Consider the following 26,459-nt stretch of genomic DNA (forward strand, 5'->3'; position numbering starts at 1 on the left):
ATGATAATTACAGCAACGCCTTTCGCTTATTCATAGCGCGTTAGCGTTTTCACAATGCTCGCACACTCATAATTTTATGGGTGGATACAGCAACCGAAGGAGTTGAACTAAGACCACAGGCAGAGTGGGCGCCAGGGAGGGGTGTGATTGTGTGGCACATGTGTGGCCTTGGGACGCCAGGAAGCGAAGGTGTCCGGTCCGGCTCTGCCTTGGTTGGTACCCTTGACTCTGGTGAGGCAGGGAGCTTTGACTGCAACCCGCCTGAATTGTTCGTTTTTTTCTTTCTTCTTTCTTTTCCTTTTTTCTTTCTTTCTTTTTTTCTTCAAGACAGGGTTTTTATGTGTAGCTTTGGAGCCTGTCCTGGAACTCGCCCTGTAGAACAGACTGGCCTCAAATTTACATAGATCTACATGTCTCTGCCTCCTGAGTGCTGGGATTAAAGGCATGCGCCATCACCGCCTGGCTCCATTTTCTTTCTTTTTAAACTTCTCGTTGTTTTGAAATAAGGTCTAACTCTGTAGCTCAGACCCCCCCTGGAACTCACTATGTAGGCCAGGCAGCCTCAACCGTGACTTTCCTCCCATGTCGGCCTCCAGAAGACTGAGATTCTGGATTTTAGGCAGGAGACACCACACATGACCATTTGTTTATATTTATTTATCTTTGAAGCAGGGCTTTATATAGGCCAGGTGGGCCTTAAATTGTATAGCTGAAGATGACCTTGAACTCTTGATCCTCTGTGTCTATCTCAAGAGCTGGGACCCCAAGCATGCACCACCACACCTAGCTGCAGTGCCTGCCTGCCTCTCTCTCTCCCTCCCTCCCTCCCTCTCCCCTTCCCTCCCTCCCCCCTTCCCTCCCTCCCTCCTCTCCTTCTCCTTTTCCTTCTCTGGCAGTTACTCCCCAGTCCTATAGCCTGGGTTGGCCTTCATTATCCTGCCTCCAGCCTTCTGATTCTGAGCTCCAGGCTCGCAGGCTCTACTTACTGTGGCAACCATAAATCCGTCTCCTTTTCCACTAGTGTGCATGTGCTTTCCAACCCGAGGTGGCCTCTGGTCACTGAGGGGAGCTTGAAGGAGACACCATCCTATTCGGCTGGCAGAACCATGGGTCACTCCAGTCAGGTTGTTACCATGGTAGCCAAGTGCAAAGCAGGGTTCTTGGGGGGGGGGGCAGACTCTGAGGGCAGAATTTCCTCAGCTGGGCAGGCAAGGGAGTGATGGAAGCAGACCCCTTGCTAGGACCTTTTTCCCAGAGAGGGAGTTGAAGGTGATGAAGAGGAGACATGAGAGGACATATCACAATCTTTTTAAATATAATTTATTTTTATTTTATGTATATTGGCGCTTTGCTTGCATGTATGTCCGTGTGAGCTGTAACATCTTGGAGTTACAGACAGCCGTTAGCTGCTTTGTGGGTGCTGGGAATTGAACCTGGGTCTTCTAGAAGAGCAGTCAGTGCCCTTAACCACTGAGCCATCTCTCCAGCTCCTGGCATATCACAATCTTAAAATCCCTGGACATGGGGGAGGCAGGCAGGGTCAGCAATCAGATTGCTTAGAAAACGAAGCAAGCAGAAAGCCCTTAGGATCTGAATCCTGTCAGGACATAGGCTTTGTCAGGCTGTCGTCACCCCCGTCAGGACACAGGCTCTGTCAGGCTATCACACAACACTTGCTCACCCTTGGCCTAGAAGCCTGGTAGGAGACTGAGGAACCTGAAGAAAGGGAACCTGGGTAGAGACTCTGGAGCATGGACAGGGACCAAGAAGAGGCAGCATGGACCAGTGTACTGTTCTGCTTGTTGGCCTGTCTTCACCAGAGTCTTCTCTGTGTCTCTCTTTGAAACCCCATCTCCCTTCTCTACACCCTCCCTGAATGGGTATGCCTACATCATGCTGTCCCTTTCTCCCTGTTCCCAGCGTGGGTACCACTGCTGCATATTGCTAGGGATGAAGAGGAGGAGGTAGTCTGTTCCTCCCCACTTGACTGGCATCCCACTTTTGTAGAGCTTTTTAGGATGGCTGTGGCAGAGACAGGTGATGGCTACACATTAATCACCATTTCACAGACAAGAGAACCTAGGAGCTGGGTCACTTAGGATCTCAGCTTGCTTGAGGAGCAGCACTCATTAAGAAACCTGTGACTCTCTCACAGAACCCAAAGCCTTCCTCTACCAGCTCTTGCTGGGAAGCCACTGTGGTCATGTATGCCTTAGTCATCCCCAAGTCATGTCTAGGGCCCAAACTAATCAGCAGAAAGGTCGATCTGTGGACGATGCGTCTTGAGTCTAGACGGCTGGACGCACTCTTGGTTCCTCGAATGGCCCTTCGGGAATCAGACCCTTCCCTCCCTTCCTAGCTGGCAATGGGAATGGTACCTTTTTCTTTTCTTTTCTTTTTTAAGTTAAATGGTTCAACAAGGGCATTGGCTACTTTTAGATTCTGGCAGAGGGTTTCTTTTTTTTTTTTCTATATAAAAACAATTTCTGAAAGGCTTCACTGGACAGGATCACGTGGGGCTGGAATGAAAGGGCTTGGGAAAAGGGAGGACCCAGGAGAAAGGAAAACATTCATTGTTCCTGAGGGTGCAGAAACCAGAAACTGAGTCAAGCTGATGATATAACTCATTCAATACAGGTGGTTTTAAAGGTTTGGTTTTCAGAGCTCAGAATTGGGTAGCAGCAGTGAGAACGGGTGGGATGGGAAAGCACAGTAAAGGCTTGGGGGTCAGACGCTCCACGTGGACTTTATATACTGGCCAGTCCCTCAAAGGGTCTTGGGGTCAAATCCTAGATTTTTGCTCACTCAGGGTTTGACTTACAACACTTTCTGGCCCGGGCCTTGGAGAAAAGTGAGGTTCCAGACTAACAGAGGTCTCTGAAACCCCAATGGTAAAGACAGGCAGCTAGGAGTCTGTTTTTAAAGTTAGTACACTTCTTAGCCACGGCTGATCTCTTAAAGGAGCGCCAGTCTGGAGTCCCAGAGTCAGATGCTCCTAAGGCCGTCCTTAGGCTTCCTTTAGAGGAAGCAGAATTGGCCTGGGAAAGTCCTTTCTGCTTCTAGGTAGCCTGGCCTGGGCATAGCTCTTTTTTTCCCGCCCCCCCGCCCCCCCCCCCCGGCCTTTACTATAAAAGGATCTTAGCTGGAGAATGGGTGCAGAAGGTGAGGAAGTTGCTAGGCAGGGGATAGGTCAGAGGAATGAGTGGGCGTGGTTCAGGGGTGAGGAGCCCAACCAGCACAGCCGTGGTTGAGGCAGTAGAGCCCAAAATAGCGATGGAGGCTAAAACTGGCACCACGAGAGTACCAGTGCCGAGTTGGGCTGGAAACCTGCAGCCCAGCAGCGTTTTGTCTGGGCAGGCTACGGAGAAGGCCAGGAAGCTAGTGGTCGTGGGCGGGGCCTCATTCCCTTCCCTCGTCTCCATCCCACCACACACCTTTTGGGACTAGATTAGGCAGGACCCTGAAATTTCTACAAAGTTTTGTCCCAGGGTGCTCTGGTTTTTACAGGGCAGTGGGAGACCTTGAAAGTGGAAACAGACTGGAGAAAGAATTTCCCCGATGGCAGGAAACTCAGGTTGACGCAAAAGGTCCAAAGAGATGAAAAGCCACCCACACTCCTTAGCAAACTCCAGCTACTTCCTGACCGGGGCAGGTTGTGTCGAGTCTTCCAGGTCTTGCTGAATTGGCAGCGGCAGGAACTGATGTCCAGACACAAGGAAGGATTTCCTCAGTTAGCCTCGGGAAAGGTGCAGACTTCTCACTTCACTGCCAAAGTGGTTGGTAGAGGTGGTGCTGGGAATGACGGTCTGAGTGTGGTCCCAGAGGTGTGAGAAGCTTGCGGTGGTGGTGGGGAACCCTCTCCTATGGTATTTGAAAATGGCTCTTCCTTACTTTTTTGGAGGGGAGGGAGTGAAATTTACTGGTGCAGCTTCTAGTTCCCTTTTGACTTCCTCCTCCCTCTTGTCACACCAGTCCTCAACTGTAAAAAAGATCTGTGTACTCAAGTCTGTTTGATAGGCCCTTAAGGCTGGTTCCCCCCAGCGACCGACGAGGTAGGCGACAGAATCCTCCAACCGGAGGGTCTTTAAAGAGTGAAGTTACTCGGAATGGGTGCCAGTGTTTTTTTAGGGAGAGGCGAACTAAGAGGGGTCGCTGAGGTCAGAGCGTGTCCCTAAGCGCTAAAGGGAAAAGGCAGAGGACGCCTCGAACCTATCCAAGGACCTTGTCCTCCAGGCGGTAGCAACACTAACCCTGGCGTCCCGTCCGGTGCGCGGGTACCCCGCCCTGCCTCCGCTCCGCCTCCCCCCTTCCTGAGCCCGGGCGAGGGAGGAGACTAGGGTTTGAGGAACTGGCGCTGGGTGCCGGGGCTAGGGGACTCAGACTTCCTGTCCCTAAGGCCGACGCGTGCGGCCGGACCCCTCCCCCGCCGGAGCTGGACGCCCGGGTCCGCCGCGTCCGACCGCGGCTCACGCTGGATTATGTCTCGGATCGAATCCCTCACGCGCGCGCGGATCGACCGGAGCAAGGAGCTGGCGACCAAGGTGGGCTGGCTCTGCGACCGAGCGCCCTGCCGACCTCGGGCCTCCACCCCGCGCCCCATCTCCCCCCGCCGCCCGCTCTGGGGAGCGGGAGTCAGCGCGCAGCGGCCGGACGGGGTGGGTGGGGCTGCGAGCGCGTGGGGAGGGGGCTGGAGGACCGCGACGTGACCCGCGTCTGCAGCACCCGCGCAGCTTCTGTGCTGGGATTCTAGGAGAGCGGAGCTGGGTCATCAGTGGTTCGGCGGGACCGAGTGTTTTGGGCCGCTCGGAAGAAAGTTGCTTTGGTAAGGGACCGGGCGGGAAAAAGGGGGTCGTGCGTGTCGGGCTCCTAGGGGCGACGCTGTTGGGTATCCCTTTCCGCGCCCCAGTTCCGCCCGGTTGCTCGCGGCGGTGCCCCCCAGCGCAGGCTCGGTCGTTTTCCCCTTTGTCCCCACCATCGGTTGGAGGGGGCGGGAGGGGGTGGTTTCCCAGCTCCCTCCCCCACCTTCCCGCCCCTCCAAGACAAAAGTCAGCTCCTCCTCTTCTCGCCGATGGACTTTCCAGCTGTGATTCAGTTCTTGCCTGGGGTGGGCGGGTGGCTGGGGTCAGGACAGCAAGCGACAGCCCATTTCCCCCGCCAGGCCAGACCGACTCCCTCAGGTGAAGGGAGCTTGCCTTTGTGTAGCTGGGATGCCTTCCTCCATCCTGAGCGCCGAGGTGTCTGAACCCAGAGTAGTTCCCACCCTTATCTGTTCCTTCATCTTACAGGCTCCTGGTCCTCCAGTCGCCTTGGCTGACCCACTCCCCACTCCCCTCAGCCATATTTTGATTATGGCCTCGGGTTGGGGGCCCTTCACCTGTCATCGGGGTTCTGGGTGTGTAATTCTCAGCACAGACTGCTTGACGACCCCTCCGCCGCGCTTTTACAAGTGTCCTTTATTCCTGCCTTTGTATTCAGACCCACTCCCAAATGCCATGACTTTCCATACCTCAGTCTCCAGGAAGTGGTGAACCGGAGGACTTGTAGCCGAATGTGAAGCTGGGAGGGACCTGGTGCTGGCAGATGGGGCCTCCCAGTTCCTCAGGGCACCCACATTATAAGGTTCTCAGAAAGGAAAGGCAGGAACAGTTTTAATCTTAATCCCTGTTCTCCCTGGGAGCTCATGGACCCTTCTGCAGCCAGCCAAGCAGATCATTTATTTTCAGGCTGGGAAGCCACTCTGGGGATGGAAACCCCTCTCTCTCCCTTCTTGCTGGTTCCAGGCTTTAGCGACTGTCTTAGTGGTAACCGCGAAGCTGGTCTGTAGGTTGGCTAGCCCAGGGGAGGCTTAGTTTGAGGCTTTTCTTTTTTTGGGATGGGAGTCTGCTAACCGGAAGGAAAGCTAGCAGGACTCTGAGTAGCTCCAGGGTGAGGTGACTGAAGTGTGAACTGTGGGGGTGGCAGACAGGCTCTTATCAACCCCAGCGACAGGCCAGGCCCCAGCTCCCAAAGTCTGTTTATTTTTTCAACCGTTTGAGCGAAACCCTGGAGTAGAGCCAGGGGGGGTGGGAATGGGACCTTTTTGAAAGCACGGAAATTTGGTTCCACCCTAAAAAGGAAAGTCATGGGGGAGCTTGGGGGGCAGATCTGTGACACTTATGAAGACATTCTTGGAGGGCCTTTCTCTAATCCAGACACCTGGCGTCTCATGCCCTGTTTTTTTTTTTTTTTGTTGTTGTTGTTTTTGTTTTTATCATATCATGGTAACTGGTTCTTTATCCTGTGACTAGCCATGGAGGGGGGATTGGGGGATCTGACTGGGACCAGGACCAGAGTGGTTCTGAGAGGGCAGGGAGACCTTGGGGAGGAGGGAGGTTGTCAGTTTGAGCTGGTCGGAAGGGGAGGGACACCTCCGGAAAGCTGTGGTTACCGAAGTGGGGGAGTTGGTTCTCAGCCAACAAACCCTGGATCTTCCCCCTCCCCCTCCCCAAGCACACCAGCTGTCTCCTTTCTTTTTATACTGTGGTGGGAAGTAGAGGCCCACTGGAAATGAGATTATTTGAGGAGCATGGTCTTCCCTGCTGCCTCTGTGGGAGATGGGTCAGAGCAGAGATCTGTTGTCCTCCCCCCATCTCTTTCTTTACTCTTAGGACATTTTCACAGAAGGGAGAATTCAAGCTCGACCTGCCCTTTTTCCTTCCGCAGGCATAGGATCTGTCCGTGCGCCCTCCGCACTTCCTTTTTCTCCTCATTGTTTCTGTCCTGCTGGTTCCCCAGCCCTCAGTAATCTCGGCCCTACTTCCTACCTCGTCTAGCCTAAAGCTGCTCTTTGCATCTTTAGACCCCTCATCTCCTCTCCCGATCTTCCTGAACCCTGACTGTCTTGGCCCTCAGAACAAAGCAGGGGCCAGAGATCAGAGCTCTGGGGATGGCTTTGGAGGCGGGAGCACCGTGGGTTTTTCTGAACCCTGTGTGTGATGGGGAGCCGGGAGAGAGGCCGCCTTTGTTCTGAGTACCAGAGAGGTGGCTGGCTTTGTGTGCAGGACCAGGAGGGCAGGGCTGGGGAAGGAGGGAGAGGAACTAGAATAGTTTGGGAGACTTGAGGAGTTGGGGTTCCTCTGGGAAGCTGGGGTTTGGAGCCATCCAAAAAGATTTTAGGGGTAATGGGTTCCAGGAAAGCACTGAAGCTGGGCATAGGGGGATGAAGCCTTAGAGAGGTCACCTAGGGACTGCAAGATGGTTGCAGAGTACCTAGGGAAACACCCAGGGCACCAGAGAAGGTGGAGAAGGGTCTGGCTCTGTCCCACTGGCCCGGGAACTGTGACCTTGAGTCAGAGAGAGGACAGATGAGATGTGATTCCCACGTGTTTACGTTCCCTGGGTTTGGGGGTGTGTCTCTCCGTCAGAGATGCACAGGGGTGCTTTTTGAAAATTAGCTCTTCCCATGCTCTGTGGACAGAAGCAAGTGGTTCCCATTTTAAAGTTCAGCCTCTGTTCTGATGTAGGATGTGGGCGCTGAGTGGATTTGTCATGGTTTCTGGAACTGGTAGAGCAATGGCTGAGAGGTGCTGGCTCGACCCTTCTGGGTTTGTTTTTGTCTCCTTGGGGAGGTGGGGGTAGGGCTTGAAGGCAGCAGCTACCCCCTCCCAACTCAGCTGGCCTGCCCTGTGCCAGGAGGGCAGGGAGTCTGGCACAGCTATTGTTTGCCTGTACAAATGCCCGTCTGTCTGTGTCTGGCCTGACAGGTGTGGCTGAGGGGAGCAGGCTGGGCTCGGGGGTACCTGGGTCGCAGGGGCTCTAGCCAGATTTTAGTGCCCATGGCGTAAGTGCCCCTTTTCTGCTTCACCTGTGTGCTGTCCAGTCCCCCTGCCCAGTGGTTTACCACCCTTCGCCAAGTGCCTTTGCGTGCTCAGTGATGTCTTTTCCTTTTGTTTCTGCTTTAAGCTTTAGTGTCTGCATTTGGCCATCTTTTCTCAGCTCCCAATCTTCCATTTCCATCCCTGGAGCTTCTGAAGGAGCAGGGCCTTCCACAGTCTATCTAAAGCCCTCCTCCTGGACTCACCTCAGGAATCTTCTCTCTTCACTCCCAGTCTCAGAGATTTCCCCTTGTGGAATTGAAACCAAGTTTGCAAGTTCTGCAGCTCTGACCAGCAGCCCTTCCCTTCACAACCCAGTGACCCTGTGTCTCGGCTGTCCAGGGCGGAGCCACAGGCTGTTAGTCCCAGTGGACCTCTCCTCCAAGAGCCCTCTGAGGTGATTGTGAATGCCACACAATTCTCCCAGAGGCCTTGGTACGGAGAGAGGAGGACAGTGAGAACTCAGGCCTGGGGAGAGCAGCTGTGACACACCCGAGTAACTCTGCAGCCCTGAGGAGCTTGGGAAGCCTGAGTCTAGGTTTCCTTACTTGTCTTGCCTCATTGGTTTTCTTTTCTTTCTTTTTTTTTTTTTTCTTTCTTTTTCTTTTTCAAGACAAGGTTTCTCCATAGCTTTGGAGCCTGTTCTGGAACTAACTCTGTAGAACAGAACTGGCCTCTGTCGGTCCACCTGCTTCTGCCTCCAAAGTGCTGGGATTAAAGGCCTGCTCCACCACTGCCCAGCTATCATTGTTTTCTTTTAGCCTAGAGTACAGAATGGAGAGAACTTGTCAGCACTCAGCTCCCTCCCTGCATGGAAGGAGGTGGAAGGAGGTTTCCCATTGTTGGTGTTCTGACCCCCAGAGGAAACCCTCTTGGTCTCTGTTAGAGGAAGTGGGGTGCTCCAGAGGAAAGACAGGAAAGGAGACTGAAGTTCTTAAGGTTCTCATAGGCTAGCATAGGGTACCCACAGATGACGGTGCTGCTGGAGACCCTGTCTTTTCTTCCTTCTGTACCCCCATTTCTGAACATACATTGGGTGCCTGCTGTACTTGAGGCTTTGTGCTAGGTATGGGTCTATTTTTGAGACAGGGTTTCGTAGCTTTGGTGCCTGTCCTGGAACTAGCTCTTGTAGACCAGGCTGGCCTTGAGCTCACAAAGATCCCCCTACCTCTGCCTCCCGAGTGCTGGGATTAAAGGTGTGTGCCACCACAGTCCAGCTGCTAGGTATGGGTCTTAAGATGAAGGTTGACCTTAACCCCAGCACTTGGGAGGCAGAGGCAGGTGGATCTCTGTGAGTTTGAGGCCAGCCTGATCTACAAGAGCTAGTTCCAGGATAGGTTCCAGGTTACAGAGAAACCCTGTCTCGAAGACCCCCCCCCCAAAAAAAAGACAAAGTTGACCTTGAACTCCTGATTCTTCTGCCTCAACCTCTCAGTGCTGAGCTTATTGGTGTATGCCCCAACCCCCAGCCCTGCTCATTTTTATATTCAGTTAACCCGACATGTAGCGTTAGTCTGGATAATATCAGTGAGCGGGGAAGGCTTTCCGGATCTGTGGAGAGGAAGCAGAGCACACTGAGCTGGCCAGCAGAGGGTTGGGTCCTGCAGAAAGGGCTCTGAACACTGGGTTGGGTGTTTGGATTGGGGAATGACAGGTCTTTCTAGCCTCTGTGGTGCTGGGATTGAACCCAATGTTTCATGTCTACCAGACCCTTGAACCTGGAGCCCTTTTTAGAGTTTTCTTTTGAGACAGAGTCTTGCTAAGTTGCCCGGGCTGTCTTTGAACTGTCCATCTTCTTACTTCGACCTTCCAAATAGTTAGACTTCCAGATGTGCACACCACCCCTAGCTGTGATAGACCTTTTCCTGGTGAACATACTGGGGCCTGGAGGACATGAAGGGCTGTTGTGCTTGCTGTGTTTCCCCTGGTAAGCACTTCCCAGGCCATTGCATTCTCCACAGCTTGAGCCTTGGGGCGGTCTCAGTACAATAGTGCCAGGCAGTGTCAGGCCGCTTGCTGCTGGGCAGTGCCCGTGCTGGGATGTGCTGCTGCTGTGGCTGCTGCCCGCTGCTCACCCACTCAGAACAGGGGCCGCTTCAAGAGAGGGTGAGTGTTGGCAGGTGGAAGGTGGGGACCAGAGCAACTGGGGTCTGTATGGGCAGTGGTGCCGAGAAGGGGAAGGGCTGCTGGAACCCTTTCCTGGCCCCAGTCCCTGGTCCCTTCCCACTTCCAGCAGAACTGTCTAGGCAGGTAATACAGGGAACCATGAGGACAGACTGTGTCTATAAGCACACACTTGTGTTTGGAGTGGCCCTTGCCAGCCAGGCATGTTGTTCTGTTTACTGCTGCTGTCGTGTCTGCTTGCTTGTCTGTCGGACATGCTCGTACTTTCTATAGATCAGTGTCCTTGAGATGGCGGGGAGGGCAGAGAGGTGGAGAGAGGGAGAGTATATGCCAGCAAGAAGAGATATTTAGACTTGGCCTTTGAAGTCCCATAAGGTGAATTTGAGGTGACTTTGATCTATAAACAATCCAATTAAAGAGCTATACTTCCCTACACGTCGGCTGGAGAACAGACCAACGGGACATTTTGCTAGTGATGCAGGCAGGAAGGCAGCTGCCACTAAAGAAGAGTCTGAGGGAGGGGTGTCCCTTAGGAGAGGAGGGGAGAAGTAGTTGCAGGGCTGATAGAAAGAAGTCTGAGGACAAGGAGAGACCAGGGCGGGCAAGGAGGACCGGCAGGACAAGGAGAGAAGCCTGGCCTGGTGATGCATGCCTGTAAGCCTAGTACTTGGACGGCTGAGGTAGTAGGATTGCCTTTAGTTCAAGGCCAGACAGGTTACACAGTGAGATCCTAACTTAAAAACCAGTAGAGTAACTGGGGTAGAGGAGGAAGCGTGAAGAGGAATGGTAGGGAATGACCTCCAGACCACCCGGCTCTGTCATCTCAGGTCACTCTAACTAAGGGCCAAGACAGAAGGATCTTGGTCCAGGACACCTCAAGACCTAGGGCACTGTGGTCCCCTGCTCTCTGGCCCCTGCACTGTTGACTCAGCACCTCCACACTTCCCCTTTCCCCCATCCTCCCCCACTCCGACTGCCCGTGTGGTCAGTGGTGTGGCAGGCCCAGGCTGGCATCCTCCCCAACTCCGACTGCCCGTGTGGTCAGTGGTGTGGCAGGCCCAGGCTGGGTGTTTTCGTCACTGAATTATAATTCTCTGTCTTAGGATGCCCGCCCGTTTCCTCGGTTCTGTTTCAGCTGCCTGCATGGTTTTGTCCTTGTCCTCTAACATCTTTAATTAAATTGATTAACTAATTAATTTAGATGCTGGGTCTCACTGTAAAGCCCCGACTAGCTTGGAATTTCCTATGTATGCCAGGGTGGTCTTGAACTCATACTACTGCCTGCCTCTCCTGAGATTAAAACCACGCTCCAGTATACCGGCTATCTTGCCCTTTCTAATTTACTGGGTATATGCCATGGTTGGAATGTGGGTGTCAGTTCGGTTCTTCCACCGTGTGGGTCATCAAGTTTGGCAGCAGGTGCCTTTGCTTTTCTTCCTCTTCTGACCTGTTTGTTTATTTTGGTGGTGGTGGTGTTTTGAGATTGGCCCTCACATCATCCATATCACTAGATAGCTAAAGATGTCCATACTCCAAGCTTCTCACCTCCACTCTGTAAGTGCTCTGTGTGTGTCTGTGTTTGTGTTTTGGGTTTTTGTTTTGTTTTGTTTTTTGAGAAAGTTGTCTATAGCCCAGGCTTGCTGCAATATTCCTGTCTTAGTCTCCCAAGTGCAGGAATTCATAGGCATGAGCTACCACAGCCAGTATTGTCTTTTCTGGCTCTTGGAAAAGTCAGGTGCTTGGGGAGGAACAGAAAGGAAGTTAAGGACTTTTGCAGAAGCTGGATGGAGTGGGAGAAAAAGGCAAAGGTATTCTTCAGGGACAAATGGGGCATTACAGTGCTTTATCCCAACACTGAGCAGGGGAGGCCGGAAGATCCAAAGTTCAAGGGTATTCTTGGCTACTTGAGCACCCACACACACACAGGCACACACGCACACACAGGTGACCAGAGGTGGATCTTTTGGGCTTTGACTGATTGAGTATAAGTAGAAGAGTTAGAGGTTTGGGGTCCTGACCTCTGGGTTGGGGTGCTGAAGATGCATTCTGTCCCCCCAGCCAATCTAATAAGGGAATCTCCTGCATTCCCACCCCTGTTTCCTCATGACTGCTTTGAAGACAGCAGCTCCAACACCCGTTGTCATGGTTATGAGAGGAGCTAACTCCCATAGATTGGAAAGCGCTGGTGAGCTGGCACCCTCTGCTTCGCTGGTCCTCCCCTCCTCTCTGCGCATCTTCCCCCAGCACAGAGAAAGCATCTAGCAGCCGGGGGCGAGCAGAGCTGAGCCTGGGAGGTGGAGTGAGGACGCAGAGATCTAGAGCTAGGAAGATGAGTGGCAACAGGAGGCAGCCCAGTCGCCGGGGCCAGGTGGGCCAGAGGCCTACAGACCTTAGGGACTGATTGCCCTGTGCTTTGGCCGCTGGGGCCATCCACCCTCTCTAGGCGGCTTTTCCTCCGTGGCTCTGCTTTCAGCCTGGGTCTCTGGAAGCCAGTGCTTTGGCTTCTCCTGGCCTCACTTCTATCTTTCGACCTTTCTGCAGACCCGGGAAAAGGAGAAGATGAAGGAAGCCAAGGATGCTCGCTATACCAACGGCCACCTCTTTACCACCATCTCAGTCTCGGGCATGACTATGTGCTACGCCTGTAACAAGAGCATCACAGCCAAGGAAGCCCTCATCTGCCCAAGTAAGTTGTTGGTCCCTGCAGGTCACTCAGACTGGGTCGTCATCAACCCTAGTCCCTTCCATCTGCCCTTTCCACCCCGGATCCTTAAAAGGGACTCTTTCTGAGCCCCACCTGGACTCAAGTCCCATGTCCAGGTGCCTGGTCCCTCCCTTGCTGCCCTTCCTCTGGGTGGTGGCTGTTGGAATGTGGCATGGTCCGGTCTCTTGGGTGTGGGTTGGCAGAGTCTGGGATTCCTGTCCTTCCAGCTGTCACTTTCTGGGTATCCCCCTTGCCTTCTGAACAGCTGTTGACAGTTAGGGGAACTGTCTGGGAAAGGAGCAGGAATGTGTGTTTGAACCAGGGTGGGAGAGGAGCTAGGGAAGAGGGAAGCTGCCAACCCTGCAGCTGCCTCTGCCCATCTTTCTGGGCCCCACTGGACATTTTCGACTTGGGGATCCCCTTGTTGCATGTGGGTGGAATCTGAAGTCTGCTGATTCAAGGACAAGATGGAATTAGGCCTTGTCTATTTCTTTAACCCTGATAAAGAAATGCAACAGAGACCTGTGTGATGGAGGGAGAACTCAACATTCCTAATCTTGCGCGTATCCAACCTTCACCCTGTCCCAGGGTGGCTCTGTACTAAAGGAACACAGAGAGGAATTGCTGCCTCCTTGGGTCACCAGTGCAGAGGCTGCAGCGCTGCCCTGCCCCCCAGCCCCATGCCTCCTCCTTTAGTATTACAGGGGTGTTGTGGCCTGACTCTGACTCCCTTTATGACTTTGGGAGGAACCCCGGGAAGAACTAATGGGACCTTCCTCCCTACTTCTTTACCACTTGATTTAGAGCTAAAATCTAGATCCCTCTGGAGACCTGACAAAATACTCAGTCCGGAAGCTTGTTGCCAGGGGAACAGGGGAGGTGGGTAGCACTATTTTGAGAGCAGGTGGAAAGCGGAGGTTTGATCCAGAGACACTAGGTGTTGGGGGTAGGAGAAGGGAGCTCCAAGGGTAGGCACTGCCACAGCCCTGCTTCCTTCGTCCCCTTCTGCCTCACCCCGTGAGCCTTGTATTTGTGGAAGTGAGCGTGGTATTGGGCATTGTCTGCACGAGGTAGCCGTTTCCTGTGGTGTTGGGGGGGGGGGTCGGGGTGAGCTGTAGCACTGAAGGAGACAGTCCATGGTCCTAAGCCCAGGCTCTGCTCTTCCTTTTTCCTTTCCTACTTCATGGAGAGGTGGGTGGGGGATGGGTGGAAGCAGATGGAGTGTGGGAGCTGTAGTTTGCCTTAGTGGAGGAACAGAACTTCCCAGGCCTAGAAGGGAGAAGCAGCCTGGATGGAGTTAGTGCAGAAGACTGCATGCATGTGTGCGTGTGTGCGTGCGTGCGTGCGTGTGTGCATGCATGTGTGCGTGCGTGCGTGTGTGCATGTATGTATGTGTGTGTGTGTGTGGTTTTTTTGAAACAGCGTTTCTCTGTGTAGCCCCGACTGTCCTGAAACTTGCTTTATAGACCAGGCTGGTCTTGAACTCTCAGAGATCAGCCTGCCTCTGCCCTTCGAGTGCTGGGATTAAAGGCGTGCGCCACCACCACTGGGCAAGAGTGTGGATTTTGGATTAAGACACACTGAAGTTTAACTTGTAATTCTTCACCAGCTGGGTGACCTGGGCTAGGGAACAGTATCCAGACCAAATTCTTCATCTGTGAAGGGAGCAGGGAGCTTTCCTCAGGGGGTCAGGGCCAGGGGCATCCCCGCTCTCTGCCGCCCTCTGGTCTGGGGAGGCCCCGTGCTCATCAGCCAGCCTCATCTCCTCAGCCTTCTGGGTCGCAGACCCCTCTCACTTCCATTCCTGCTGAAGGATGAGGGAGGCAGGGGAGGGATTGGCATGAGATTCTGGGAAGCTGGGAAGAGTGTCTGCAGAATGCATGGCCTAGGAAGTTGGGTGTTTACATGTGGGTGTGTCTCCTCCTGTGCCACCCAGCCCTCCCTTCACCCTCTCTACCCCACCCTCCCAGCCTGCAATGTGACTATCCACAACCGCTGTAAAGACACCCTGGCCAACTGTACCAAGGTCAAGCAGAAGGTGAGAGGGCAGGGTGGGCCGAGGGTTGGGGGAGAGGGCAGGGATTGCAGTATCTGTCTGTTTTTCTGTTCATTCCCTCCCCTATGTCCCTGTCCTTGCCATGGGGCAGCCCAGACCTGCCCCCTTAGGTCACAGCCCTGCCTAACTAGAGGGCAGGGCAGCCGCTAGGTCCTGGCTTGTCCTGGGTGTGGGGGTCTTTGGGTGACAGCTATTCTTGGTGTCTCTCTTTTGCTCTGTGCCACAGCAACAGAAAGCTGCTCTGCTGAAGAACAACACTGCCCTGCAGTCTGTTTCTCTCCGAAGTAAGAGTGAGTAATTGGGAAGTTCCCATGGGCCCCAGGACCACCGAGCTCCTGAGCCCATGATCTCTACTGCCCCCATGAGGTCATACCCAGGAACAGACAGCTCATTTTGATCGGAAGTGTCTTGGGGGGTGACGTAGGGATGGTCCTTAATCTTGGGGTTACTGTCAAGACAGACAAGTCCAAATAGGTTTGAGGGACAAGGATGGCTGGTTACTTGAGCCTTGCAGCATCCTTTCATGATTGCCGTTTATCTATACTTCATTTGGGAATTGTCTGTGGCGACTGCCACACGTCAGATCAGAAGAAGCACAGCGCCCAGGTTCCTTCTCCAGCTTGTCACTCCAGACCGGTCTCACCTCTCCAGCCTTCGCTTTGCTCACAGGCTTCTCTGGGGTTGAAGAACAAATAAGAACAGACTCCTTTTTTTTTTTTTTTTTTTTTTTTAAAGACCTTTATTTTTATGTATACAGGGTTCTTCCTGCATGTATCCTACCTACAGTACAGAAGAGGGCACCAGATCTCAGTACAGATGGTTGTGAGCCACCATGTGGTTGCTGGGAATTGAACTCAGGACCTCTGGAAGAGTAGCCAGTGTTCTTTACCTCTGAGCCATCTCTCCAGCCGCCAAGAACAGACTCTTAATTCATGCTGAGGGGTTGCGCAGTGGATAGAGACATTCTCTTGATTGGTTTGCCAGTCTCTGTCTGTAAGGAGCAGAAGACAGGCCGTTCACTTCACCTTAGTTCTACTTGAGGAGCCTGGGAGACCAAAGAGCTGAGCAATTCAGTTTTTTCCTGTTTGGCCTCCTTCCTTACAGCAACCACCAGAGAGCGACCAAGCTCCGCCATCTACCCTTCTGATAGCTTTCGGCAGTCCCTGCTAGGTTCACGGCGTGGCCGCTCCTCCTTGTCTTTGGCCAAGAGTGTTTCCACCACCAACATTGCTGGGTGAGCTTCTGTTTGGGGAAGAGGGGTCCCAGCAGGAGAGCACCACTTCTGCCCATGAATTCGGAACTGGAGACAGATATGTGAAAGATAAATTCAAACAGAGTAGCTGTCCTTAGGGGCCCTACCTGGGGAGGGACCTCTTGCCCGAGTGGGGGTGATGTAGATGGCCTCCACTTCCTTCAGACATTTCAATGATGAGTCTCCCCTGGGGCTGCGTCGGATCCTCTCCCAGTCCACAGACTCCCTCAACATGCGGAACCGAACCCTGTCCGTGGAATCCCTTATTGATGAAGGTGAGCAGGCTCAGCATGGAGGAGAGGCATGCTGGCGTGGGGGTGTGAGAAGCCTGGAAGGGAGGAAGGGAGAGGATCCAGGGAAGGGCCCAGGTCCGAGAGGAGAGCTGCATTCTGAGGTGGCTCCTGCACCGATACCCAGGTGCAGAAGTGATCTACAACGAACTCATGAGTGACTTTGAGATGGACGAGAAGGACTTTGCGGCAGATTCGTGGAGCCTTGCGGTGGACAGCAGCTTCCTGCAGCAGCATAAGAAGGAGGTGATGAAGCAGCAGGATGTCATCTACGGTAAGCCCCAGGGACACACAAGCTTCTACCAGATCCTGCTTGACTGCATCTGCCCTGTGCTACCCACCTGTAAGGACACCTTCTTCTGTCCTTGGCCACCATGTCCCTGTGCACCTACTTCTTGGTGCCGTTCGTTTTTTTTCTGTTTGTTTGTTTTTTGTTTTTAATCTTATTTTTCTTAGAGAAGAGTCTCGGGGTATAGGCCAGCCTGGTCTCAAACTCTCAGTCCTCCTGCCTTGGCCTCCTGAGTTCTGGGATTACAGGCATGCACCACTACACCCAGCTCCCAAGACCTCGCCTGGATCTTGTCTTCACTCGGTCCCCAGTCTTCACTCTGCCTCTTCCATGCCCAGCGCCCAGCCCTATGCTGGGAACAGGGAAACCTTCACACTTGGCACACATGATTCTTTTTTTTTTTTTTTTTTTAAGATTTTTATTTATTAAGCCGGGCGGTGGTGGCGCACGCCTTTAATCCCAGCACTCGGGAGGCAGAGGCAGGCGGATCTCTGTGAGTTCGAGACCAGCCTAGTCTACAAGAGCTAGTTCCAGGACAGACTCCAAAACCACAGAGAAACCCTGTCTCGAAAAAACCAAAAAAAAAAAAAAAAAGATTTTTATTTATTATGTATATAGGTTTCTTCCTTCATGTATCCTGTAGTACAGAAGAGGACACCAGATCTCATTGCAGATGGTTGTGACCCACCATGTGGTTGCTGGGAATTGAATTCAGAACCTCTGGAAGAGCAGCCAGTGCTCTATTCCTCTGAGCCATCTCTCCAGCCACCGGCACACATGATTCTTGCCCTCGAATTGTTCCCAGCTTGAAATGACAAGGCATAGAGATACAAACAAACTCGAAAATGACCTAAGATGACAGTGATGCAGGAGTTAGCTACCAAAAGACCCTGGGGCATCATGAGTTGTGTCTGAGGTAGGGTGCAGAGACAGATGTCCCTTTGTCTCTGTAGAGCTGATCCAGACAGAGCTGCACCACGTGAGAACACTGAAGATCATGACACGCCTCTTCCGCACCGGGATGCTGGAAGAGCTGCAGCTGGAGCCGGGAGTAGTCCAGGGCCTGTTCCCCTGCGTGGATGAGCTCAGTGACATTCACACACGCTTCCTCAGTCAGCTGTTGGAACGCCGGCGTCAGGCCCTATGTCCAGGCAGCACCCGGAACTTTGTCATCCATCGTCTGGGTGACTTGCTCATCAGTCAGGTAGGAAAAGGCTCCTAGGTGATGTCTGTGGAAGGGGCTAGGACAGAAATGAGCATTTCTTGCTTTGAGACAAAGTCTTATGCAGCTCTGACTGTCTGGCAACTCGTATGTAGACCAGGCTGGCCTGCAGCTCACAGACATCCATCTGCCTCTGCTTCCCAAGTGCTGAGTTAAAGATGCACGCTAGTGTACAGGGCTCTGTCGTTAAGAAAAATTATGTGCGTGTGTGTGCCTGCACAGGAATGCGCGTGAGCGTGCGGTGGTCCGAGGACCATTCTGGGAGTCAGTTCTTTCCCACCATGTTGTTGGCCAAAGAGTGAGCAATTCTTACCTCCAACCAAACTCTGGTAGCAGGAAGGGAAGCTGAGGAGAATTGGAGAGGAGGAAGCTGACTGTCAGGAGGCCGGAGGTGTGCTGACCTGGTCTTGCTGTCCCGACTTCTAGTTCTCAGGTTCCAGCGCAGAGCAAATGCGCAAGACCTACTCGGAGTTCTGCAGCCGCCACACCAAGGCCTTAAAGCTCTATAAGGAGCTGTACGCTCGAGACAAGCGCTTCCAGCAGTTCATCCGGGTAAGCAAGCATCTCCAGCCCAGGCTCAGCCTTCTCATGGCCCAAACCTCTCCCGCCCCCGGGGTAGCATATGCCCTCTGTGCTTGCGTAAAGGGAGGCACTTCAACACCCTTGTGGAGCCTGTGTGCTCTTAGATCTCTTTGGGTTTCTTTGTTTTTTTGTGTCGGGGGGGAGTGTTTTTTTTTTCTTTTTTTTTTTTTTTTTTTTTTTTTGGTTTTTCGAGACAGGGTTTCTCTGTGGTTTTGGAGCCTGTCCTGGAACTAGCTCTGTAGACCAGGCTGGTCTCGAACTCACAGAGATCCGCCTGCCTCTGCCTCCCAAGTGCTGGGATTAAAGGCGTGCGCCACCACCGCCCGGCGGGGGGGAGTGTTTTGAGAAAGGGTTTCTCTGTGTAGCTTTGGTGCCTGTACTGGAACTCAAGCTGTAGACCAGGCTGTCCTCGAACTCACATAGATCCGCCTGCCTCTGCCTCCTAAGTGCTGGGATTAAAGGTGTGCGCCACCACTGCCTGGCCTTTTTGGGTTTTTTGTTTTGTTCTGTTTTGTTTTGTTTTGAGACAGGGATATGAGCCCTGGCTGTCGTGGAACTCTCTATGTAAACCACAGTGGCCTCGAACTCACAGCGAGTCCCCTGTCTCGCTGCCTTCCATGTACCATAACCAGACCTTGTCAGTTGCCACTCCTCACTGGGCAAGATGACACTGGACTCATTTTCATATCCTATTGAGTTGGTCATCACCACAGACCTGTGACATTCTCTTCCCCATTTCCCAGAAGCCTTCTACCCAGGCCAGCATGGGGCAGATGCCAGGATGGGCCAGCAGCAGAGCTTGGGCTCCCAGTCTGTCTGTCCCCTTAGCCGTTCATCTTCCCTTACAGAAAGTGACCCGCTCAGCTGTGTTGAAGCGACATGGGGTCCAGGAGTGCATTCTGCTGGTGACTCAGCGGATCACCAAATACCCAGTGCTCATCAACCGGATCCTGCAGCATTCTCACGGTGAGGAAGAGCATGGCGGTCAGGGCCTCCCTGGGGAAGGGTGGGGAGCTCTGAGCAGTCTCAGATGGATTGGGGTTGGGATGGCACCAGCTAAACCTTCTCTCGTGCTGGGCATCTGGTGGTACCAGGCATTGAGGAAGAGTGCCAAGACCTGACGGCAGCACTAGGCCTGGTGAAGGAGCTGCTGTCCAATGTGGACCAGGACGTGCACGAGCTGGAGAAGGGGGCCCGCCTGCAGGAGATCTACAACCGAATGGACCCTCGGGCTCAGACCCCTGTGCCTGGCAAGGGCCCCTTCGGCCGAGAGGAACTTCTGCGGCGTAAACTTATCCACGACGGCTGCCTGCTCTGGAAGACAGCCGCAGGTCGCTTCAAAGGTCAGTGGCCCTGCTGGCAGACCTGGTAAGTCATGGTTAGATTGTCTGAACGGGATTTGCGGCCACCCTGCGGGACTGTTTCTACAGCCTTCCACCAAGCGTGAGATTCCGGAGGCAAAGAGGTAACCAACCTATGGTTGCCGAAGTCTAAACTCTGCATTTGACAGTATGGGCCAACAGGGACGTCTTTATCGGAATGCATTCATTTCTGTGGTCTGTGAGTGGCCAGCGAACTACCTGTCCTAACCAAAGGGACATAGAGACGCAGATGAGAAGGAGATTCCTCCAGCCACAGTCCCTACTGCTAAGACAACAGAGATACATCTGGGAGGCCCACAGTGGGGCCTGAACCCTGAAGGGCAGGGAAGTTGGAAAGAGAGAACCGGCTACAGGCCTGCATGGGGGTTGGGCACTCTTCCACAGGCTCCCTTATTAGAACTTATCTGCACTGATAAAGTCCTTGCACCTAAATCAGCACAAGAAAATAGCAACTCTAAACTTGGATTTTAGAGGTCAAGGATGGGGGGATACCCAAAGCCAGAGCCCTTATGAAATTCCAGCTGTGCTGTGAAATTCCTACTCCTAGGGCCTGGGTACTGTCAGTCTTTAGCAGGCTTCTTCCTCCATCCGTTTCTCTCCTTCCCATCCCTCCCACGCAGCAGCTAAGAATATAAAGCATTGAGGGTTAAAAATAGCAAGGCTGGAGAGTTCCATTTCTGAGGGATTAGCAAAAGCCCTCCCCTCTGTGTCCACAGTTTAGTAAAATCCCCACAGGCCATGGGTGGCTGTGTGGTCTTGACTATGGCATTCAGGTCTTTGTAGACTTGGTCATTGGTTCCTCCCTTCCTGGGAGTGCAAGGACCCATAGGCTCTGAGAGCCTGGAAGTGAAGCAGGACTAGCTGGGGTTGGAGATGGGATGAGTCCAGGCTGGTGGGACGGCCTTGCAATGCCGCTTTCCTGGAAGCTAACTTTGTCCCTCTGCTGTGTAAGAGTAAGAAGCAGAACTGTGTCGGTTCATTAGAATACCTAAAAAGGGGCCTTGGGAGATGGCTCAGTGGTTAAGAGCACTGACTGCTCTTCCAGAGAACCTGGGTTCAATTCCCTACACCTACACGGCAGCTCACAGCTGTCTGTAACTCGGGTTCCAGGGAATCCGACACCTTCATACAGACATGCATGCAGGCAAGAACACCAGTGTGCACACCTTTAATGCCAGTACTTGGGAGGCAGATGCAGGTGGATCTCTGTGACTTCGAGACCAACCTGGTCTACAGAGAGAGAGTGCCAGGACAGGCACCGAAGCTACAGAGAAACCCTTGAGAAATCTTTTGTTGTTGTTGTTTTTGGTTTTGGTTTTTGGAGACAGGGTTTCTCTATAGCTTTGGAGCCTGACCTGAAACTAGCTCTTGTAGACCAGGCTGGCCTCAAACTCACAGAGCTCCGCCTGCCTCTGCCTCCCAAGTGCTGGGATTAAAGTTGTGCACCACCACCGCCCAGATGAAAAATCTTGAAAAATCAAAAAATATAGATAAATAAGTAAATAGAAATACAGAAAGAAAGAAAAAAGGAAAACAACAGCAACAACAAATATTTAAACAAACAAACAAATAAATAAAATGATTACCTAAAAAGGTTCTGCATTAGTCAGATGCTGGACATGGGAATTAAAGGCTTAGAATACCTCCCTTCTTGTTAGGGAATCCAGACACTTCTGATTATGGAGCTGGTCCTCGGGAGGAAGGCAAACAGTTGCTTTACCTTAGTGCTGACCATTTTCCAACTTTGTATCTTGGCCAGATGTGCTGCTGCTGCTGATGACAGATGTGCTAGTGTTTCTCCAGGAAAAGGACCAGAAGTACATCTTTCCTGCTCTGGTGAGCCTTCCTTCTGTTCTCTTACTCATTGTTCTTATCAGACCCAAGAAAGATATAAATATCTGTTATACCTGTTAATTCCATATAATAAGTAAGAGCAGCTACCAGGTGTTAGTGCCGTGCACAGGCATGCTTGTCCTGTGAGGAAAGCCCATCGTTAGCATTACTTTGTAGAAATGAAGATAAAGCTCAGAAGCCAGATACAGTGGTACATGCTGTAACGACAGCACTTGGGAGTTAGAGGCAGGAGGATCAGGAGTTTGAGGTCATCCTTAGCCCCATGGTGGGTTCAAGTCTAGCCTAGACTATATGAGAGATCCCAACTCTAATAAATAAATAAACTCTGCCGTGGAATGGTGGAACACACCTTTAATCCCAACACTTGGTAGGCAGAGGCAGGTAGACTTCTGAGTTCAAGCCTATCCTGGTCTACATAGCAAGTTCCACAGTGAGGCCCCGTCTCAAAAAGCAAAACAACAACAACAAAAGCGTAGCTGGCAGAAGCTTGTAATAGCAGTACTGGGAAAGCAGAGGCATGAGGATCGCAACTGTGTAGCTGTCCTGGGCTACATGAGTTCAATACCAGTTCAGGTTATATATTGGGACCCCTGGGGGGATATGAATATCAAGGGTCTCACATGCACTTCTAAATCTTGGCTGGTACTGGCCTGTGATCTTACATACACAGCATTATCTTCAATCCCTTTGATATTCTAGGACTGAGAACCAAGATATGAAGGGCTAACATTCCTAGTCTTAATTCTTCCTTTTCCCTGACAGGACAAGCCTTCGGTGGTATCCTTACAGAATCTGATCGTAAGAGACATTGCCAACCAGGCGAAAGGGATGTTTTTGATCAGTGCTGGCCCGCCTGAGATGTACGAGGTGCACACAGCGTCCCGAGATGACCGTAGTACCTGGATTCGTGTCATTCAGCAGAGCGTGCGCGTGTGAGTGTGTGCCTGTTGTCTGTGTGTATATATGGCCTCGGGGTCTCATGGTCTTAGGTCCTAGGCAGAATACTTCTTGGTAACAGAACCCATCATTAGAGACTGGGGCAGAGGTTGGAGGAAGACAAGATGAGCCAAGATAAATACATGAGCCAGGCGGTGGTGACACACACCTTTAATCCCAGGACTTGGGAGGCAGAAGCAGAACTCTGTGAGTTTAAGGCTGGCCTAGCCTGGTCTACATAGCCAGCTCCAGAACAGGCTCCAGAGCTACACAGAGAAACCCTGTCTAAAGAAGAAGCAGAAAGAAAGATACATGAAGTTATAGTTTATGGTCAGACAACCCTGCTATTCCTCAAAGTATTCTGCACTGATAAGGAGTTACGTAGCTCTTCGTGATGACTTCCCTACCAGCTAGTGATAGTGTAACCTCACTAACAGCACTGGCAATAGGAAAAAGGCTCTTATTTGCATTGTAGCATTTTATCTTTATTTTCTAAAATTGAAAGAATAGGATAATTAAAGCATTGATATTAATGAGTTGAGTATGGTTTATCCATAAATTCCACACAGTAGATTCAAGAAGTAAATCAGTTGTGCTAAAGCAGTAAATCCTTAGGACATTGGATTTGAAGTCATCAGCCAAATGTCTAACTAAATGGGGAAAAAGTAGACGCTCAGGCAGAAAATGTTGAAAAAGCCAGGTGTGGCATGGATGTCTATAACCCCAATACCTGGGAAGCGGAGGCAGAAGGATTCAGAGTTAAAGGTCAACTTTGGTGCATAAGGATTTCAGGACCCAGCCAGACGGTGGTGGCGCACGCCTTTAATCCCAGCACTCAGGAGGCAGAGGCAGGTGGATCTCTGTGAGTTTGAGGCCAGCCTGGTCTACAGGAGCTACTTCCAGGACAGGCTCTAAAACTACAGCGAAATCCTGTCCCGGGAAAAAAAAAAACACACACACACACACCAAAAAAAAAAAAAAAAAAAGGATTTCAGGACCCACTTTACTTGGGCTGAGGTCTTAAAAAACTACAACAGAGTTAGTGATGTAACCCAACTGATAGGGTGCTCACCTGGGAGCCCCGGGTTCCGTCCTGAGCACCACATAAATCTGGGGACGTGCAGAGGATCAGAAGCTGGAAACACTAGTAACAACAAGAAAGTTGACTAATGTGTTCTTAAAGACTGTTTCTACAGAATACCCACCCCCAAGTTAGAGATTGTGTCCAAGACCCAGAGCAGCGTCCTCAGTGCAGGCTCTATCTAACCTTCCGTAGTGGTCGGTGGGGAAAGTTGGTGCACAGCAAAGGGAGCCCCAGTGGGAGAGGCCGTCTCCCTAGAAGGGGTCTGTAGAGTGTGTGCGAAGGACAGGATGGTTGCTGGTGTCTCTTCCACAAACTCAGCCTGCTATTTGCTATTCTGCAGATGCCCCTCTAGGGAGGACTTCCCTCTGATCGAGACAGAGGATGAGGCCTACCTCCGGAGGATCAAGAGTAAGTTCCCTGCAGGGCGTGCGTCGGTTAACAGCGTAGCCATACAAATATGCAGCTCTGGAAAAGATGAGAAAGAGGTTGATGAGGTGGCTCCAAGGTTCAAGAAGTTCTGCATCTCTTTTGGGGGACCCAGATTCAATTCTCAGTACCCACTTGGTGACTTACAATTGTCTGTAACCCTGTTCCAAAGGCCTAATGCCTGCTGGCCACCTCGGCCACATATATTGTGCACATACAATCACGCAGGCAAAATTCTTTTCTTTCCTTTTTTCTTTTTTATTAGATTTATTTATTTACTGTGTACACAGTGTTTTGTCTTCATGTATGCCTGCATGACAGAAGAGGGCACTGGATCTCATTACGGATGGTTGTGAGCCACCATGTGGTTGCTGGGAATTGAACGCAGGACCTCTGGAAGAGCAGTCAGTGCTCTTAACCTCTGAGCCATCTCTCTAGTCTAACAGGCAAAATTCTTTTTTTTTTTTTTTAAGATTTATTTATTTATTTTAAAATATTTATTTATTTATTTATTTATTTATTATGCATACAATGCTCCGTCTGCGTGCATGTCTGCAGGCCAGAAGAGGGCATCAGACCTCATCACAGATGGTTGAGAGCCACCATGTGGTTGCTGGGAATTGAACTCAGGACCTTTGGAAGAGGAGGCAACGCTCTTAACCACTGAGCCATCTCTCGAGCCCTATTTATTTATTTATTTATTATGTATACAACATTCTGCCTCCATGTATGCCCGCACACCAGAAGAGGGCACCAGATCTCATTACAGATGGTTGTGAACCACCATGTGGTTGCTGGGAATTGAACTCAGGACTACTGGAAGAGCAGCCTGTGCTCTTAACCACTGAGCCATCTCTCCAGCCCTAGGCAAAATTCATTTTTTTTTTAAAGATTTATTTATTTATTATGTATACAACATTCTGTCTCGATGTATGCCCGGGCGCCATATCTCAGTACAGATGGTTGTGAGCCACATTGTGGTTGCTGGGAATTGAACTCAGGACCTCTGGAAGAGCAGCCAGTGCTCTTAACCTCTGAGCCATCTCTCCAGCACCCCCCAGGCAAAATTCTTATACACATAAAATAAAAATAAATCTTAGGGGAAAAAACATGAAAGCTTCATGTGGCCTGATATATATCTAGGATTTTAAACAATGTGAAGTATATGCTACAGTTTTGTAAGACTGGTGCAAATAGATATTCGTGTGTATGTATGTGTAAATAAATATGTGTGTGTGTGTAAATGTGTGTATACACATATATACATACATCTATACATATACATGTGTAGATGAATACATACACATGCATACATATATGTGCATACACATACGTAGTATTTATATGTGTATATATGAATATACATGCATACATGTGTGCACGTGTGTGTGTGTGTGTGTGTATGTGTGTGTGATCTCTGTCCCAAGGACATCTGATGCCCTCTTCTGGCCTCTGATGGCACTGCATGTACATGGTGCATAGACATAAATGCAGCAAATACCTATATGCATAAAAATAAATGTTGTGCACACTTTTAATCCCAGCACTCAGGTGACAGAGTCAGGTGGATCTCTGAGTCCGAGGCTAAATCGAGTTCCGGGGTAACCAGGGCTGTTACACACACAGAAACTGTCTCAAAAACAACAACAAAAAAACCCAACAACCAAAAATGGTTACACAATTTCTTAAAAAATGAGAATAGGGTGTGTGATATGCACTTGTAACTCCAGCATTTGGAAGACTGTCTTAATTACATTTATATTGCTGTGGTATAACCCCATGGCCAAGGCAACTCAAAGAAGGAAGGACTTTTTTTGGGATTACAGTTCCAGAGGGTTCATAATGGTAGGAACAGCAGGTGGCAAACGAGACATCTGGAACAGATGAGAGAGCTGGAGTCTTTTGAAACTCCAAAGCTCTCCCTGAGTGACTAACTTCCTCCAGCAAAGCTCCACCCCCTAACCTTCCCCAAATAGCCACCAACTGGGTACTAAGTATTCAAATTCCTGGTCCTTATGGGGGAGCAGAGCATCCTCGAGACCAGCCTTAGCTACACACGAGGCAGGAAGTCGGTCATGTAGCAGTGTCTAACTGCAAATCATTCTGGGAAGCACAACTGAGTGCGCAGGGAGCCAGGGACCAAATGAAATTCTGCGCGGGCTCTAAATGAGCACGGAGAGATTGAGATAGACAGCCTGAACCCTTTTCGCAGGCTTGGTTTTGTTTGTTTTGAGACAAGGTTTCTCGGTGTAGCCCTGGCTGTCCTGGAACTTGCTCTGCAGAGCAGGCTGGCCTTGAACTCACAGAGATTCACCTGCCTCTGCTTCCTGAGTGCTGGGATTCACGAATTTTTATAAACAAAATTAACAGTGATTTATATCACACACAAGGTTTTTGGGAGGTGG

The 26,459-nt window shown here is 51.3% G+C and overlaps 1 protein-coding gene across 8 annotated transcripts in view; it reads left to right on the forward strand.

Annotated features, from left to right (window-relative positions):
- The window catches only part of Arhgef2 (Rho/Rac guanine nucleotide exchange factor 2), a 52,726-nt gene that overhangs the window by 21,927 nt on the left and 4,340 nt on the right, over window positions 1-26,459 (forward strand). For 3 of the 8 annotated variants that reach the window (XM_057792947.1, XM_057792948.1, XM_057792953.1), the window contains 13 exons: window positions 12,519-12,663; window positions 14,652-14,719; window positions 14,964-15,027; window positions 15,842-15,971; window positions 16,155-16,264; window positions 16,407-16,553; window positions 17,522-17,772; window positions 18,217-18,342; window positions 19,221-19,338; window positions 19,467-19,715; window positions 21,514-21,590; window positions 22,371-22,540; window positions 23,969-24,036. In XM_057792947.1, coding sequence (XP_057648930.1) covers window positions 12,519-12,663; window positions 14,652-14,719; window positions 14,964-15,027; window positions 15,842-15,971; window positions 16,155-16,264; window positions 16,407-16,553; window positions 17,522-17,772; window positions 18,217-18,342; window positions 19,221-19,338; window positions 19,467-19,715; window positions 21,514-21,590; window positions 22,371-22,540; window positions 23,969-24,036 — 1,723 coding nt within the window. Of the gene's footprint in view, window positions 1-4,343; window positions 4,542-4,700; window positions 4,823-12,077; window positions 12,163-12,258; window positions 12,346-12,518; window positions 12,664-14,651; window positions 14,720-14,963; window positions 15,028-15,841; window positions 15,972-16,154; window positions 16,265-16,406; window positions 16,554-17,521; window positions 17,773-18,216; window positions 18,343-19,220; window positions 19,339-19,466; window positions 19,716-21,513; window positions 21,591-22,370; window positions 22,541-23,968; window positions 24,037-26,459 lie in introns of those variants that run through there. The other 5 variants (XM_057792950.1, XM_057792954.1, XM_057792955.1 and 2 more) reach the window with 5 other exon arrangements.

Source organism: Chionomys nivalis, chromosome 18, assembly GCF_950005125.1.
Source record: "Chionomys nivalis chromosome 18, mChiNiv1.1, whole genome shotgun sequence".
Lineage (NCBI taxonomy): Eukaryota > Metazoa > Chordata > Mammalia > Rodentia > Cricetidae > Chionomys > Chionomys nivalis.